Genomic DNA, 16,352 nt, shown 5'->3' with positions numbered 1-16,352 from the left:
GAAATTGTACAGAGAAAACATTAATCTTTCTTTTATTTTTTAAAGAATATAAGTCCTGCATAAGTAATCCTCGATTTTCATGAAGAAATACATCGAAGATCATCTTAGAGATAAAATGAATTGCATAGCAAAAAGCGGTAAGTATCATGTTAATATCGTAATTTTTGTATTTCTACCAATTCACTGAACTCTTTATATCTACATAAAGTTGTAAACCTTATATTTACTTTTGCAGAGTTTATTAACATTTTAAGTTCAGTTATTCTTTTGTTTAATACTTTAATGATAAAAAGTGTATTGGACATGGAATCGGTCTTATAAACGGAATAGAAATTAAATGCTTGTAAATGCTTGTAATTACAAGCATTATGAATTAATTATAAATTAATAGCCATTGCACACATATACACATAGATATGTTAGTTAGAATTTATCATGACTTTTTAATTTCATCGCGACTTCCTCAATTATTAGACTAGAACGAGTACATAACATCTATGAGGGATTATATCTTCTCATATTCATTGCATTTCTTTTCAGCATACGGCTCGATGTCATGTTATAATAGATTTATATTTGCCAATCATATTAAATAACGATAAAACGATATCGTCGATATCGACATGAGACTATATAATCATATCAAGTATCTGCGTACTCTATACTTTGTATTAGGGTAAAGCATGCGGTATTAAGATAGAGCAAAGAACTTGGATATAGAGTTTCTGGTTCACGATATCACAAAATATAGGTCCTTACTGTTTATTATTTATTTAAAAATTATCATTTGTAGAAATGAAATCTTACTATCTCCGAGATCGATTTTTAAATAATTAAAATAATTATTAAAAGAAAGATATTGTATTGATTATCTCCTATCTATTGCTATTACATAAAGAAGTAAATTATGATGGAACAGTGATTTTTGCTAGAGAGCTCTCGCTTTTATGACTCTATGCTTAAATGATTCGGGGTAGATCCATTCTTCGCGTGCCTATCATCGTACATTCCTCTGGCATTGATTCGCTGTTGTTGTTACATGAGAATGACCTCGAATTCTTCACCGATACACTTTAGTTTTCTATACGTCGCCTTTCCTTTAGTTTTTCCCTCTTTATAACGCAACCTCTAAACCGGTGCAAAAAGCTTCACGCTCGTTAAATCGTTAGACGAACGTTAATAAAATCCGCACAATGGAACGTCGAGAGTATTTTCCTTCTTCATGGATTTCAAGTAGACTCTTGTAACAAGGCGAAATTTTATCGTTTCGTTGAACATATTCAGCGAGGTTTTTGGGATGTCAGATACTTCGCGATGTACCAACAGCAGCTTTGTATTGATTGCAAGTAGTGAAGGTCAATTGATCTCACAATCAGACGAGTTTCAGTAGTGCAACTATGAATACGGACGAGAAATGTAACTTTGCGCGCTTTTGTACAGTTCGATAGATACGCTATCGTCGTATAGAAAATAATATGAGCCAACGCATTATTTTTTCGCGTAGATCGTTTAGATAAAACAAAGATTTATGCTTTATTCATTCAGTAATGCAAACTGCAAAGACTCGTTTAAAGTATACTTTTCGATACATATATATATATATATATAGGTACAATGTCATTGCAGCTTGAATTGACTAACTTATTAATCATAATTTATTTTTGTCATAGTTCCTTATTTTAAAAAAGCGTAGTTCGAAAGGCAGTCCTGTAAAAGTATTGTACAATTAACAGAAATAGTAGGAGAATAGAACAAGTAACGAGTAGGAGGCAATAAGTAAGTGTAAGTCATATGTAACTTGCTAGTCAGTTAACGGATTCTAATATATTATCACAAACTATAATAGACGTATAGTAACTTTACTCATTCCACCTTCAGGTCCCCTTGTAGACTAATAGCCTAGCCGGAATATCATGATAACCTCATCGACGTTGAAACTTAATTACTGAAACAGGGAATGGCCAGTTGCATGCGACCACCATCGCTTTTATCATTGTCGCTATTAATTACCAACAGTACTTATAGGGCTATCGAGATCTTGTTATGTCGCTGTTTTCAAGGTCATCGCTTGCATCTGAAAATGACGATTATACGTGTGTTTTCATAATAACTCTACTATATTTCCATAGCGTTTTAGGAATGTCTTGATAAATAGGAAATAAAAATATATAGGTTTCTTCGAGTTGTGCATCTTTCATGATGCTTACGTAGAGAAGATAGAATGTATAAAAGTCAAAATTAAGTATGATCTCGCGAAATTGGTGTTTGACGTACGCGTAAAACGTGTACTAAGAAAGATCAGTACCGAGGAACCGGTCTCTTGGAAATCACAATGACGTAAATTCTGACTCGCGTTCTGAAAACCCATAAAGGATAGTGTTTCCTTTCCTTCTGTGCTTTCCTGTTGCTCTATCATAAATTTTCCTTGTAATCAATCTGTGGTTACTCCGATATTAGATGAGTACAATATATGTATCTATGTATCGTGCAATCATAAATTAAACCATAGAAAAATCAAAATGCTTGTGGCGATGGATTTTACTTTTCTTTTTTATCTTGCAATAACTAAGAACATTATATAAGCAAATTAGTGTTGATTTTTATTAAGATCGGAAAATATACCTACTTTATCTTCACTATAAAAGCTGGTTATTTTAGAGTTAAGAAGCTATACATATTAATGGAAGTTATTTAATAAATTTATATTCCTGCGGTATTAAGTCCCCTCTGCTCAAACGATAATTAGTAAAAGTTGACCTGTAATTGTTAAAGATTAGAATTCGTACTCTCGAAAGAAATACATAATTCCAAATTGATATTGATGGCTCTGAAAATGACTCGAGGTTCTTAATCTGTGCAAAAATATCTTGGAAAATTATATGCTTGACAATGGAAGGGGTTACCTTTACTGTTTCACTAATATCATTGCAGCTCTATATCATTTTCATTTAGTATGTTTCATTGTGAATCTTAATTATATGTATCTAGAAACGATAATTCTCACGGTATCTTTGCACGCTAAAAGCGTAACCGTGTGCCATGTCGACCTCGCAATCGCAAGTTACGGATATCTCGACACTTTCCTATGGCGAGGCGCTACTTGTCACTCGACACTGCACATCTCGCAGTGTGTAGTCCGGGCAAAGTTGGGTATTTCCCTCTCGAACGCTGTAGCGGGAGGATCGTTCGCTTGGAGGGAGGTATTCTCACTTCTATGTCACTCTCACCGTGCAGTACTTGCATTCTCCCGATATATACTGAACGTGACGCGAGATTTTGCTCATCAGTCGCGAGAATTTGCTTTTTGGGGGTCGAGTAGTGATACCACGCTTCAACGGCTACGGTCACTACAGTTTTCTACATAAAACGAAATAAAGGTTAAAAAAAAAAAACGAGAGGGAAAAAAGTACTTGTTGGGAAAAAGAGAGACGGAGACACGGTGCGATTAGGGCGGAACAAAGACAGAGGGGGAAAGAGATAGAGACGGAAGAACCATAGGGAACATTCGTACTCTCCACAGTTCCGTCGGTTCAGTCACACTGCGTCACTTAACCGAGCGAGTTCGCGGTCGTTTCTCTTTCCTTTCGGACTCGTTGACCACTCTCTTTTTTATTTTCTTATTTCTGTCTTCTCCCGTGTTTCAAACCTGTCTCATTCCTTTATTTCCCCTTTCGTTTTCGTTCATTTTGTCTAAAGAATATAATAATATTCGCGATTGTTCTCTCATGAGTACGAACGTTTAATCTTGGGAAAGCGACGTCGGACGTTTTTAACGACGTTTCACTTTTTTCGTACCGGTGTTCGACGAACATCCAAGGGGTGCACGTGAACCGACAGAGTCAATCCGACTGCGAGTAAGTTTCATCAGTTTGATGGTAGAACCCGATTCGCTGAAACTTGCCGAGTACTATACACATAACACGCGTATTGTTCGTGAATCACGTGGTAGAGGATGTGCTGAAACACTTTGAATCGCTTTCAATATGATTTGATATTTAAAGCTTTTGAGAAACTTGATAAATCTTGAAAGTCTCTGTACTTGTATAAATCTTAATACATCTTAATATATATTATATTTTATCTGTACAGTGTGTTCTATCTTCGATATTTTATATGAGTCACGAAAATGTAAAACAGACTCGAACTCTGTCAAGACACAAGATTTAAAAATCATCGGGACTAAAAAATTTTAAACATAAAATCATATTTGATATTTTAGAAGTTTCAAATTGCTTCGAAATTCATATTGAAATACTTAGAGGCATTAAGAGAAAATCGCGCGTCATTTGTTACGTGGTTCCACAATCCTTAAAGAAGGAGTCTCTTGTCAAACGACAGAACGATATTTCCTCGTCAACAAAAGTATTCCTACAATAGAAAGTGGCAATACTCATTCACCGTCGCAATAATTACCCGGTATATATACCTGACACATCTATTTATTTTACATACGTAATATCAGAGGCTCTTCCAAGTCAGTTCCAAGAACTGGTGGGGGTAACGGTGGCCAATTAACGAAGTATCAATTATCAACATTCCAGAATTAAAAATGGAACAGATTCTCTTTTTACCACGATTCGACGAATTTAAACCACTATTGCGGCGATGTGTATGTGTATTAGTAAATAATTTAATAATACAATTATTATTATAAACTCGGCACGTTTAGCGTCAATCGCTTCGATTCTCTACCGTTTATTACGTTTACTTTCTGCTTGCTGTGTGCCATTCGTTTGAAAAACACCTTCAACCAATTTTGATAGAGCGTTTGTGTTCCTCATTGATCGATCATCTATCGGATTGAGAAGAGGCCGTCTTACTATTGCTACTATAGTTCGAGTGGCGAACAGGATCGGAAGACGCAGTCATGAACGGGATTTCCAATCAGTGCGCGAAAATCAAGGACCTAAGTATATACGACGACGAAGACGACCACAAGATGAAAATAAAAAAGCCGGGACCAATAAGAACTGTTTCCTGGTCGGAGAGCGTCGAGGAGAGCAATTTGGATGTACCGGGGACGCCCAGAACTCCACGAACTTCCACCACGCCAGGTATCGTTTCCATGTATGATTAGCAGTCCTCCGATTAGGGATTTTGCCACGTTCGCGTCACAGGAAATTTCCGAGATTAAAAACAAGTAACGAACCGTGGAATGCGACGAATGTTATCGTGTTACCACGATTAGTCGGCTACGAAGTTCATTTGAATTTACAAATTTTCGAGTTAAATAATATAACATATATACGTTATTATTACATAGCGAAACCTATTAGCTGAAAGGCAGTTCTCGTGCTGGTACTTTGCGTAATAGATGGAACGGGAATGTTCATACGATAAATAATCGTTTGAAAGTTGTATAAATTAGATAGATACACAAAATCGTTTCTCCAGGGCCACCTTGCATTATAGTCTACTTGCGTTATAGTTAACTGATAGGCTATAGATTTATCTTCTTCGACATTAGATACATTTTTATGTCGCGTAGGGTTTGCGATTTATAAAAGTTCTACTTCATTGCCAATAAAACCTGTTACTGTGTAACACTGCTTTAGTAGCAAGAATCTGTAACACCTGATTCGTTAAATTTCATTCGCAACGTTGATCGTGCAAAGGGTCCCAGATTCGAGACTTTACAACTTTGCCGGATCAGACGTTTTTTGATTGGAAAATTTGGAATGCTTCTTTTTCCATCGAGCTATTAGATATACTTGTTACAACAAGTGGCAGCTACTTTGTTGACTTGGATATTTGTGATAATTGAACAATTTCCATTCAGGTTTTGATATTATCTACGCTCCGTAAATTGCAGCAACGCGCCATTAAATTTTTCTGTAACATTGATCGTTATTAACTCTGTTATGCGCTTTATCTGCAAATTCGAAGAACAATTATTTCAATTTTCTCAAAACGACGGAATCTTCTGCCGTTAATTGCGTGCCTAATCGATTGCACGAACATAAGTAACCGTAGCCTGTTGCACTTTCCGTAAAAAGAAGAAGGAAGAAAAAGAGGGAATTACGTTACGGTATCATTTACGTATTAAGGACCGTGACAAAACATTCATACACCTGATGCTCGTTTTATTCTCCACTCTCCATTGTTGTTAGTCTAATCTCGGTCATCTCACCGACTTTTAATTTTATTTCGGGCAGCGTCGCTGTCATTGATCAAACCGTGATCCGTGACAAAGATTTGGAGAGCACTGTGGTCATAGTTCCCGTTTCCAGGTCAACTGTAACCTGCTGATCGTAAAATGATAAAAGACCCTGGGAACTGTTGGGGTACAGTTATGATGGAACGTAACTCATAACTGTAATGTTACGAATGTACGATCCCTCGTAACGCGACTATCAACTTTCTGAAGGAACGGAGAGCATCTTTTATTTTTCGGTGAAAAAGGTTGACATAATTTCGTACACTTTCATTCGCCACGAATTTATAACTTTAGAAACAAGAATGACTTCATCGTTTTGAATAAAACGTGCGTCGATGATCTTTCAATCGCTGCTTTCGTGTATTTGCTTTCCTGCTTCTTCGATTTCTTCCAAATATAATATCTTTGCTCGCTAAAATAGATTACGAAGAATCGATGGGTTTTTGCACGTGCGATCTTTCCACATAATCGTAAATATTGAAGAGATCAATATTTACATAATAACGAAGTGTCGTACGTGCTGTAGGAATGGCCAACAAGTGGACCACGATCGGTCGGTCGACTTGTTAGTAAATATTAATATTAATAAAATGCCATGTTCGTTTAATACCTCTTCTCTCTTTTTCATTTATTAGTACACAAGGCACATGTTCGAATGTGTTAAACGTGAAGATTTTAATAGGTAGATCGCGAACACATTTTTAAGAAAAATAGTCGTCATGTATTATATAATGAAGTTGGCCACCTCTGCTGTAGAGTGCAAAGCAACGTGTGCTATGTTTCGTAATAATATCTCTTTCTTGTTAAACCTTCTTTAATTTCCTTTCTCGGGAAAAGGTCTTAAGATTACGAAAAATGTTGATTAAATCAAATAGAACCAAAGCGTTAATAATTAACTCAATTTACCGAATTTGGAAACATTAACGTTCGTCTATTTACAGGAGCAGATTGAAAAGTTTGCGGCATCCGCGCTAAGATTTGCTTTATTTGTCTTACTGTCATTGTCATTCTGGAAACTTCTCAGTCTGCCCTCGTAATTCAGCGTATAGTTATCGAATCGATATTTAGCCTTCTATAAAACAAAAATCATGCGATTCATGATAACTAACGTAACTATATCACGTACGTGTAATAAAGTTGAACCTGGCTACCAATTTCCAGGAATGCGTACAATATGCGTGCATATTGATACAGCGTATTGGAGCAGTGCCGTTACTCGATTGAATTACGCGATACCGTTCATTAGCAAGAGCATGGTTTAACTTAGTTTTCCATCTTGAATACGTCAATTCCAGTGTTAGATTCTATCTACCGCGCTTGCAAGAACAAATCTATGCCGAGAGAAGTCCCGAGAACTGATTCTCTTTAATTTAATACGTTCTAGATTGCTCGCGAATGAAGCGTTATACAAGTGATAAATTATGGCTATCGATAGAAATCTCGCCTTCTGCTTGATGTAACGCCATCGTTAATCGTTATGCAATAAGTTCGGCAATGCATGCAAGACGACCGTCAACGACAAACCTCGTCGTGGATCAGAACACTTTGGAATATTACAGGCATCGTTCGAAGAGTAGCGTGGGACCCTCGCCGGACGATCGATCCATCGATCGATCTACATTTGCGAATGTGAATTAAAGCGTTATGCTAATCGTGAATGGAAACATTTAACGTTTATGAATATACAATGTTTCGTACCCGTTAAAGGAAGCGAGGAAGAAGAAAAAAAGAACTGGTCCAAAGTAATAAGCACGGATTAAGGTTGCCTTACGTTACGTTTCGTTATTACGTTATTAATTCCTTTTATGTTGTTCCTTTGATTTGTTCCACTTGCCAATTAAAATCGTGTCACTTTGTTAGACATCTACTTTTATTAAACTTGTATCCGTGAAACTCGTGATTCAACTTTGTTTGCCGATCGATCGTGTCTTTGTCTAGAAATCTTATTGCGCACCTTCTTCTATACTTTGCAAAGAGTATCGAGAGACAAAAGACGCATTAGAAAAATCTTTGTTCGTCAAAATTTGCGAACAGGTGTTTGCTGGCAGACTTATCGTAGCATGTATTAAAAATAGCAAATACGTGCTTGTACTTGTTATCAATATCGAATATGTGCTTCTCATAGGAAGGCAACAAATTTGTTCTTCGTTATCACACGCGAGCAAACCTATCGAATCGTGAGTCTTCCGTCAGCGCGGGTCATTGCCAACGATAACGATGATGTTTAAAAAAATGAAATCAGGTTTCATAATCGCCAAGAACAGGATCTAGTAAACATTGACGTTTACGTATATGCGAGATAAAATTAAATTTAAATAGAGTTCAGTGAATTTAATAAACATTGAAAAGTACGATGAACAGTTGATAGAGATACTTTAAAGTGTTTGCTTTACCAGGACATGAAAAATGTACCTTTCATCACGATTTGGAGCTAGACCATAGGCCACCCACGCGCGAGGCTCTACTTCCGGAAATGTCACGGAGTTACAAGCTACTTTTGAGCTCACTTGGCGAGGATCCTGATCGACCAGGTCTTTTAAAGACTCCGGAACGTGCTGCGAAAGCCATGCTGTTTTTCACCAAAGGTTACGATCAAAGCATCGATGGTAAGTCACTTATCATTGGCTATCACGTTTTTATTACCTTGTATAAGAAATGTACGAGGAAATAAGTTGAACGAAAATAATTAAATAATTAAGAATAAAAAGATATCGTACAATAGGAACGAAAAATAAAATAACTAGGTAAAGATAAGAGAATATAATATAACGTAATTTTCCATAAATCAGATAAGAAGTCGTCCGATTTTCTAATCATAAAAGATCTTTTATCTTACTGAAAATAATACGGCCATTTAATCATGATTCTCTTAAGGTATAGGGTCGATAGAACAGATAAAACCATGAATATACCCACTCGAGGAAAGTGCCGTCCATTTCTTTCCTCCCTCCTTCGAGTTACTCGAGATCCGTCACAGGGGAAAAGAGAGGAAGTCTTAAGTACAATTCGAAAAAAAGAAGGCGTAAAGCTCGTGATATAAATGGGTCTCAGGAACGTACAGCGACTCGAAGAAAATACCTTTCATCTTTCTCTTCCATTTGTCGCGTATCGCGTAGAAATGCTGCTGCTCCCCGGTAATTATGATTCCACGAATAGCCAAGTAAAGTAAAAGCGACATGCCCATTAAAGATGCCCTGATATACCGCTTTAATTCGATATCTAAATTTCAATTTATTTCCTCCACATAATATTGTATTATTCGGATATACGTATATAACTTATAATTTATATTAGAATCTTAATTAAGAAACAATTTGTTAGTCATGTCGAGAATCCGTCGAATTGATCTAATTGATGCGCTATATAATCCGTTTTTATATTTTACTTTCGCTTGTACGAAATGGCTCTCGATAAATAGTACGATCTAACACAACGTTGATGTAGGTGAAACAGCAGCTACAGGTGGTGGTGTCCCTTTAATTCATTTCGACTTAGCTCTCCATCCACCTAGAGTGCAACTGCCCTCGAGATAAGCCTGGTTAACGGCAGTTCTACTCGCCCCAGTGAATTTGAAACGAGTCCAGAGCACTTTCCTACGAAAGCTCAACCCACGCTCTCTTTTAGTCACCCACCACCAACTCCTACGGAACCATTCCCCTATAATAAGTTCCCTTTACCTTCCATTCTTATCGATAATGTATCAGGACATATAGTGGTATATCTATAGTATACATTCCATGAAACCATTAATCCTCTGTTCTTCGTTGATTTATTTTTGTAGGATCGTGAGCAACGATCGAGTCAAAATCATGTTTAAGTGCTACTACCTGTTTTAATGCACTGATACTCTAATTAACGATAATTAACGTGATAGTTAATTCTAGATTATACCACGCAAAAGATATTGCATATAACACATGGTTCTACAAATACAATGTCAAAATCGATATAGCCTGTTGTCTGACGTTTCTGTGCCATATGTTTGCGATTGCACTTTCCCTTTTTCGATGATTCCACTGTTGTCAGATAAAGGTTGCCAATAAAAAAAAATATATAAAAACTATCGGATCGATGATGCTCCATTTGGTTAATAATATTCTGCATAGTTGTTTTGATCGATAACACAAATCTCGGTCGAAGGTTGATCGCGTCAGATCACCAGGTGGAAAAATTAAACTGTACGCTTTCAGCATCTCCTTCAAAGGTAGCTCGTATAGAAGAGAGGAAATTGCTCGAGTTTAGTCTAGTATAGAAATGGAGGTGTGCACGTAAAAGCTCGTTGAAATGAATTTCCACCGCCAAAGCGTTTGGAATTTATATATCATTGTTTCGTCACGTTAAAAGGTTTCGAGGGGTCATTTATTTACAGCGGACAGGAGCATCTTATTACGTATGGAAAAATACACTTGGTTAACCGGGGCGCGAATTCGTTTCATCATTGCCGGTCATTGTGAAGGTGTTTCTTGTTAAGGTTGCCGTGGAAACCGTGGAGAGCACCCTCCATTTCCCACCGACACCTACCAACCACCGATTCATACCTATACACCATCACTAGTACGAATGTTGTAGTAAGTAGGTCAATATCGAGTAAATCACAGCTAGGATCGCGAGGACCTTAACCCACGTGCAAGATGTTCTTTCGCAGAACAATTTAAACGACAACCATTTTCCCACCTTTGTACAAGGTTGGTTGTTTTTTGCGCCAACGGAGTCATTAAAATTGTGTAACGATCACGCGATCTCAGTAAACGAAATATATAAATAAATATATATACAAGATTTTTTCATGCAATATCTTTCTTTACAGCGGACAGGAGCATCTTATTACGTATGGAAAAATACACTTGGTTAACCGGGGCGCGAATTCGTTTCATCATTGCCGGTCATTGTGAAGGTGTTTCTTGTTAAGGTTGCCGTGGAAACCGTGGAGAGCACCCTCCATTTCCCACCGACACCTACCAACCACCGATTCATACCTATACACCATCACTAGTACGAATGTTGTAGTAAGTAGGTCAATATCGAGTAAATCACAGCTAGGATCGCGAGGACCTTAACCCACGTGCAAGATGTTCTTTCGCAGAACAATTTAAACGACAACCATTTTCCCACCTTTGTACAAGGTTGGTTGTTTTTTGCGCCAACGGAGTCATTAAAATTGTGTAACGATCACGCGATCTCAGTAAACGAAATATATAAATAAATATATATACAAGATTTTTTCATGCAATATCTTTTTTTTTTTTTTTTTTTTTTTTTTTTTTTTATATACATACGAAGGCTGCGGGAGGATAAGTCAACGCGATAAATCACGAAAGAACAGGTTTGCAATCCATTGCGTTATCAATCAATCGCGTGTTATCAAAGCTATCCTTTTATTTGGTTTTTGAAACTAAATATAAAAACGTTGTTCGTCCTAGTATTATCATCCAGTTTCACGGAACTTATCACTGGTCAACTGTTTTTAAAGAATTTACACCTTTGGAATCAACAGGTTATTTTAATATTCAATTGTATGACGTTATAATTCTAATTTTGCTTAATCGTAACATAACGTTGTAATTACTTCACCCAAGTGCTACGGAATATATATTTATCATGTTTCTTTCCTGTGATCTTTTTATAATATTTACATATTTATTCCAGACGTTATAAACGACGCGATATACGATGAAGATCACGACGAGATGGTTGTAGTGAAGGATATCGAGATGTTCTCCATGTGCGAGCATCACTTGGTACCGTTCTACGGAAAAGTCTCGATCGGCTACCTACCATGCAAGAAGATCCTTGGGCTGAGCAAATTGGCCAGGTAACGAGGAATTTTCTTTACTAGAAGGCAGCGTTTATCGTAAATTGAATTAACACGAGACATCGTGCTGGTGCAATTGAATCCCGTGAGAGCAGCTGAATCGTTCGTCAGATTAAGACAGCTAATATCTTGTCTCGCGGAAATGGAGATTAATTGATGCTAGATTATTTGTACCAGCGATCAATTAAATCGCGTTGATTGAACTGTCATCATTGCGCGACGTTTTATTAACGCTATTAACCGATACGTACTGATTTATTTTTGACGTAATTAAAGCGAGCCTCCTTCAGAGATTAACGAACTTGATCATAGTCGACATAATTAACTTCATATAGGAATTATTACATGCTGTATTCTACAGTCTGTTTCGCTTAAGTGAGAACAGTGGAATATCTCATAAGGAGTTGAAGTTATTAAAAAAACTGTTTTAACGAAAGTCGATCGATTCGAAGGATGACATATTATGGCGCAAATCATTTTTTTACAGGGCAGATTTTAAGCTCAATTCCACTTTTTTGAATAGAACCATATATTTTTTGATATATTAATCGATATTCATCTCGGCATTCCCTACACGTTTACGTTGTAACGTATGATACATCAAGACAACGTAGACACAAGAATACCGCTTCGGGTCTTTCTTTGTTTTTTGTTACGCACGTTTTATCATATGTAACATTTTAGATACCAAGTCAGAATTTCTCCTTATGCTCATCCTATATTCAAAATTTATGTTATTATTCTTGTACTCATTTATAGTTTCTAACGTTTATGTCTTCTGTATGTCTGTACACGTTTATGTTTATAAATCTAAGAAATTCTAACTTTATGAAGCCATGAAGCATTTACCTCGTCATTAGTAGCTGCCTGTCAGTGAGCAGAGACTCAGGACTTTTCCCTCAAATGATAGTCCGATGGTCTGATATGATCCACTCCGATAACGTGGAGGTATCGATGTACGCTAAATCTAAACTACTCGAGATGAGGTTTTCATAGTCCCTCATACGAGGGTTGTTGAGAGGGGAGGAGCACACGAATCGGTTGTTTATGCATTTGAGCTTGTAAGAAGCTGAAGAATATGATTTGTGAAAATTATTCTGATCACCCCTACGTTACCGGCACTTGAGAGTACGGAGCGACCTGTGAGGGCCTGCACGGGAATTCCGCGGGTTTTTCACGACAATCATAGCACGCAACAAACCCCATGAAATAAAAGGAAGGAAACGTGCTGAGTTTTTTCAATAACTTCGAGCCGTTATGAGATACTGCACTGTTCTCGCTTAAACGCGATTAGACGGATTCGCTCTTAGATCGATTCTCGTAGATCATTAAAATAACTATTAAAAATAATAAAAATTATTTTATTCGGTATAAACAGTTTCGTTATCGAATTTAGTTCGATATTTTTACGTGGTCATGATCATGGTGCAAAAAGATTCGTTAAAATGTTGATAGATAAAACTTAATTAAAATAATAAGCAATACTGTGATATCGCATTTCACAATTTCGCGATAACAAATTGCATCGGCGGTAATAGCCGGCAATAGTTATCGGCCTTGATTAGAGGAATATTAAAGCGAGAAGAAAAGAATACGCCGATCGTTGGCACGCCGACCACTTTCACGCATTGCTAGACTTAATCGACCGGTGTCCACTTACTTGTTAAATGTTATGAACTTAACATTAGCCTTCAAACGGTAAGCAACTAGTAGATTTTCAGACATTCGAGCCAGGGTCGTAGCAGGAACTTTCACTTTTCGTTACCTATCCTTTATTCCATATTACGTTCTATGTAAAGTCGTCTTCTTTATATCTTTATTCTTTCCTTTTCCCTTTTTAATAGCCAAATCTTTTCTACTATATTCATCTCTGTTTTCCTGTCTGATTTCTTACAGAATCGTAGAGGTCTTCAGCCGACGACTTCAGGTTCAAGAACGTCTTACCAAACAAATTGCATTAGCTGTAACGAAAGCGGTGCAACCAGCGGGAGTGGCTGTGGTCGTCGAAGGAGTGTACGTATTTTTTAATTTAACGAAAAAAATTCATTCGCTATTCTTATAATAAACTTACAATTGAACAGAGCAAAGAAATATGATAGACGTAGGCTGGCAAGATATTTTCTTCGTATTTTTATATTGCCTTCGGTTTCGTTCCAATACGCTCGGATCTTGAGCAATAGTTTTCGCAAGGATTAATCGTATATAGGAATACGACCTTGTACTAACAAGGTGCTATCACTCAATAGAAAACGCTTCATTCCATACTTAAGAACGTATACATAAAGGCGTTTAATAATTATGTATAAATCGTTCACGTAACGATTCGATCGTGTACTAGCTGCGAACAAATCAATTAAGATTCTTGTGAACAGGATGTATCTGTAATATGAAATAAGGAGTTGCAATCGTTAATGATCATCTAAATTACGTATACCGAATGTTCAATAATTCAAATATCATAATTTGTGTTATACATAATCAACGTAATCATAAATTGCGAACGAATTACCTAACTTGCGTGCAACAAAAGAGGAAAAACAGGTTCAGTGGGAGGGAAAAAGAGAGCGATGGTGCTTGAATAATTGGTAATTAAAAAACTATGTCGATTAAATGTTAAGCGTCGCCTTGAGAGCTTACAAAAATGAGGAAACTAATAAAAAGATTACCAACCGGTTTTAGTACCAATACTTTTTTCGCAACTCCGAGATTAAGTATGTACATTAGAACGAACGTAGATTGTGTTTAAAATGTACAACGTAACGTATCTTGATTATAGTATTTATTTTATTTCTTGCCCATTAGATAACAGTATCTTTGTTAACATAGATTATAGCGAAATTTCAAATTCCGTTTAATATATACATAGTGTATTAATTACTGTCAATTTTAACGGTGAGACATGAATAATTATTCGATATATAGCAGCAGTGAATAACTTAAAAATACTTTGTTTACGTTACAGGCACATGTGTATGGTAATGAGAGGAGTTCAGAAAATAAACAGCAAGACGGTTACGTCAACGATGCTCGGCGTGTTCCGGGACGATCCAAAGACTCGCGAGGAATTCCTTAATTTGATCCACAACAAATAAACTTCTTTCATCGGACCGTCGAAGCATATATCTTTTTCGTTATTGGCCAAGGGACCAGTCTAGAATGGCCCCGATACGATTCTTGTTCAAACGTTTTTGTCATACTGCTACCTCACTACAAAAGTCGTCCAAAAAAGAAAAGACAATTGTTGATTTGACGGCAAGCTTCTTTGTAACATTCCTTTTATTTTTTTAAGGAAAACATTATTTTGTATGCGCCAACGTTATAAAAAATTAACAGGATTAACTGTCGACCATAGTTATCGTAACGGAACGACTAATAACACAGATTGGACGATGTTGTCTAAGACGTCTTTGAACAAGGCGTTCTTAAACTGCTGATCGAATGACACAGAGACAATATGGTAGTTACATACCGAAACTTTACGTAAGTTCTACAAACTGCTGGTAATACTTCTAGTACGTGAGAGAAAAAAGGAACTTACAGATCGTTTCGCAAAACGACAACGCATATGCTTGAGAAAGCGTGTGATATTTTCCTTAAGGGAACCCGAAACTTCACTAAAAACATATTAATAACATTACCATGCTGCTGGATCAGCTGTAATTATCCGTTCGATTAATGTTATACTTTGCAAATATTTTTGTAATGTTATTGATGTATTCAGGAAATAGGCGAATAACATTCGATTCGGCGTCCTTCGGTAATGCAACTGCGTCAAATATGAAAATGCACTTATGAAATACCGAAATCGAGGCTTTTCGATCGGCATGAACTGAACGATTGCCAGGACGCTTTCAACCAATGGCCTCGTGACTCGTGACAATACGTATTTTAGATTCTATACTAGCGATTCTGTGTAAAAAAATGTTCGCATCGTGATGCAGCATGCTGATCGAGAAACACAGATTAGCCCTATTATATCTTGAAAGCAAATGCTCACGGCGAACAAATAATAAATTCCTCCGATTTCGTTTCCGTTTCCAGCTTGTAAAACGTTAACAGCCATACGTCTTACAACACGAAACGTTTTAAAAAGTTTCGTACTTGTCTTTACATTCTGTTATCGTGATTCCTTCTACTATTTTTGAGTGTCTTATCAAAGAAGTGCAACTACTCGTTACTTAACGAATTTTAATACTCGATTGACATTTATATCTCTGTAATCTTTATTAAGAATGTATAAAAAATTTCGTAAAAGAAAGCAGTGGTTTCGACGCACAATTTTTCAGCCATACAATGTGTGCCGAAAAACGTTTAAGAATCTAAAAGAATCGATAGAAAAAATTGCGAAATTTTTTCAATGAATTATGTATGATTATTATTAAT

General features: G+C 36.6%; 2 protein-coding genes and 1 long non-coding RNA gene across 8 annotated transcripts in view; 2 read left to right on the top strand and 1 right to left on the bottom strand.

Annotated features, from left to right (window-relative positions):
• The window catches only part of LOC100746205 (chromodomain-helicase-DNA-binding protein 1), a 32,067-nt gene extending 22,195 nt beyond the window's left edge, over positions 1 to 9,872 (top strand). Inside the window, exon 20 of the mRNA XM_033324985.1 lies at positions 9,862 to 9,872. The gene's annotated coding sequence lies outside the window, so the exon portion shown is untranslated. The remainder of the gene's footprint in view (positions 1 to 9,861) is intronic.
• On the top strand, positions 2 to 16,263 carry LOC105682126 (GTP cyclohydrolase 1). Of its 3 annotated transcripts, none has more exons than XM_012394431.3 (6): positions 3,236 to 3,854; positions 4,809 to 5,054; positions 8,554 to 8,763; positions 11,804 to 11,969; positions 13,866 to 13,982; positions 14,932 to 16,263. In XM_012394431.3, exons 2-6 carry the CDS (start codon positions 4,868 to 4,870, stop codon positions 15,059 to 15,061), a joined length of 810 nt encoding a protein of 269 aa, XP_012249854.1. In that variant the 5' UTR covers positions 3,236 to 3,854; positions 4,809 to 4,867; the 3' UTR covers positions 15,062 to 16,263. The 3 variants fall into 3 exon arrangements, with proteins under 3 accessions (XP_012249855.1, XP_012249854.1, XP_024228428.1); XM_024372660.2 differs by having other exon boundaries at positions 3,240 to 3,854; positions 4,764 to 5,054; XM_012394432.3 differs by lacking the exons at positions 3,236 to 3,854; positions 4,809 to 5,054 and adding an exon at positions 2 to 137.
• LOC105682127 lies at positions 753 to 3,051 on the bottom strand. Of its 4 annotated transcripts, none has more exons than XR_004460809.1 (3): positions 2,904 to 3,051; positions 2,627 to 2,757; positions 753 to 2,565 (listed from the first exon to the last, which is right to left on the bottom strand). It is a non-coding gene; the product is annotated as an uncharacterized LOC105682127 (long non-coding RNA). The 4 variants fall into 4 exon arrangements; XR_004460810.1 differs by having other exon boundaries at positions 753 to 2,436; XR_004460811.1 differs by having other exon boundaries at positions 756 to 1,707; positions 1,873 to 2,757.
• Positions 16,264 to 16,352: the final 89 nt, after the last annotated feature.

The sequence above is a fragment of the Bombus impatiens genome, unplaced genomic scaffold (assembly GCF_000188095.3).
Source record: "Bombus impatiens unplaced genomic scaffold, BIMP_2.2 scf_0089, whole genome shotgun sequence".
Taxonomy (NCBI): domain Eukaryota; kingdom Metazoa; phylum Arthropoda; class Insecta; order Hymenoptera; family Apidae; genus Bombus; species Bombus impatiens.
Note: the sequence above shows the minus strand (reverse complement) of the source record. Positions and strands in the feature narration are given on the sequence as shown.

Excerpts from the sequence above, each read along its gene's own strand:
- LOC105682126 (XM_012394431.3), top strand. The coding sequence starts at position 4,868 with ATGAACGGGATTTCCAATCAGTGCGCGAAAATCAAGGACCTAAGTATA. Across the intron at positions 8,764-11,803 it reads TTACGATCAAAGCATCGATG|ACGTTATAAACGACGCGATA; the intron begins GTAAGTCACTTA and ends TATTTATTCCAG. Across the intron at positions 11,970-13,865 it reads GGGCTGAGCAAATTGGCCAG|AATCGTAGAGGTCTTCAGCC; the intron begins GTAACGAGGAAT and ends GATTTCTTACAG.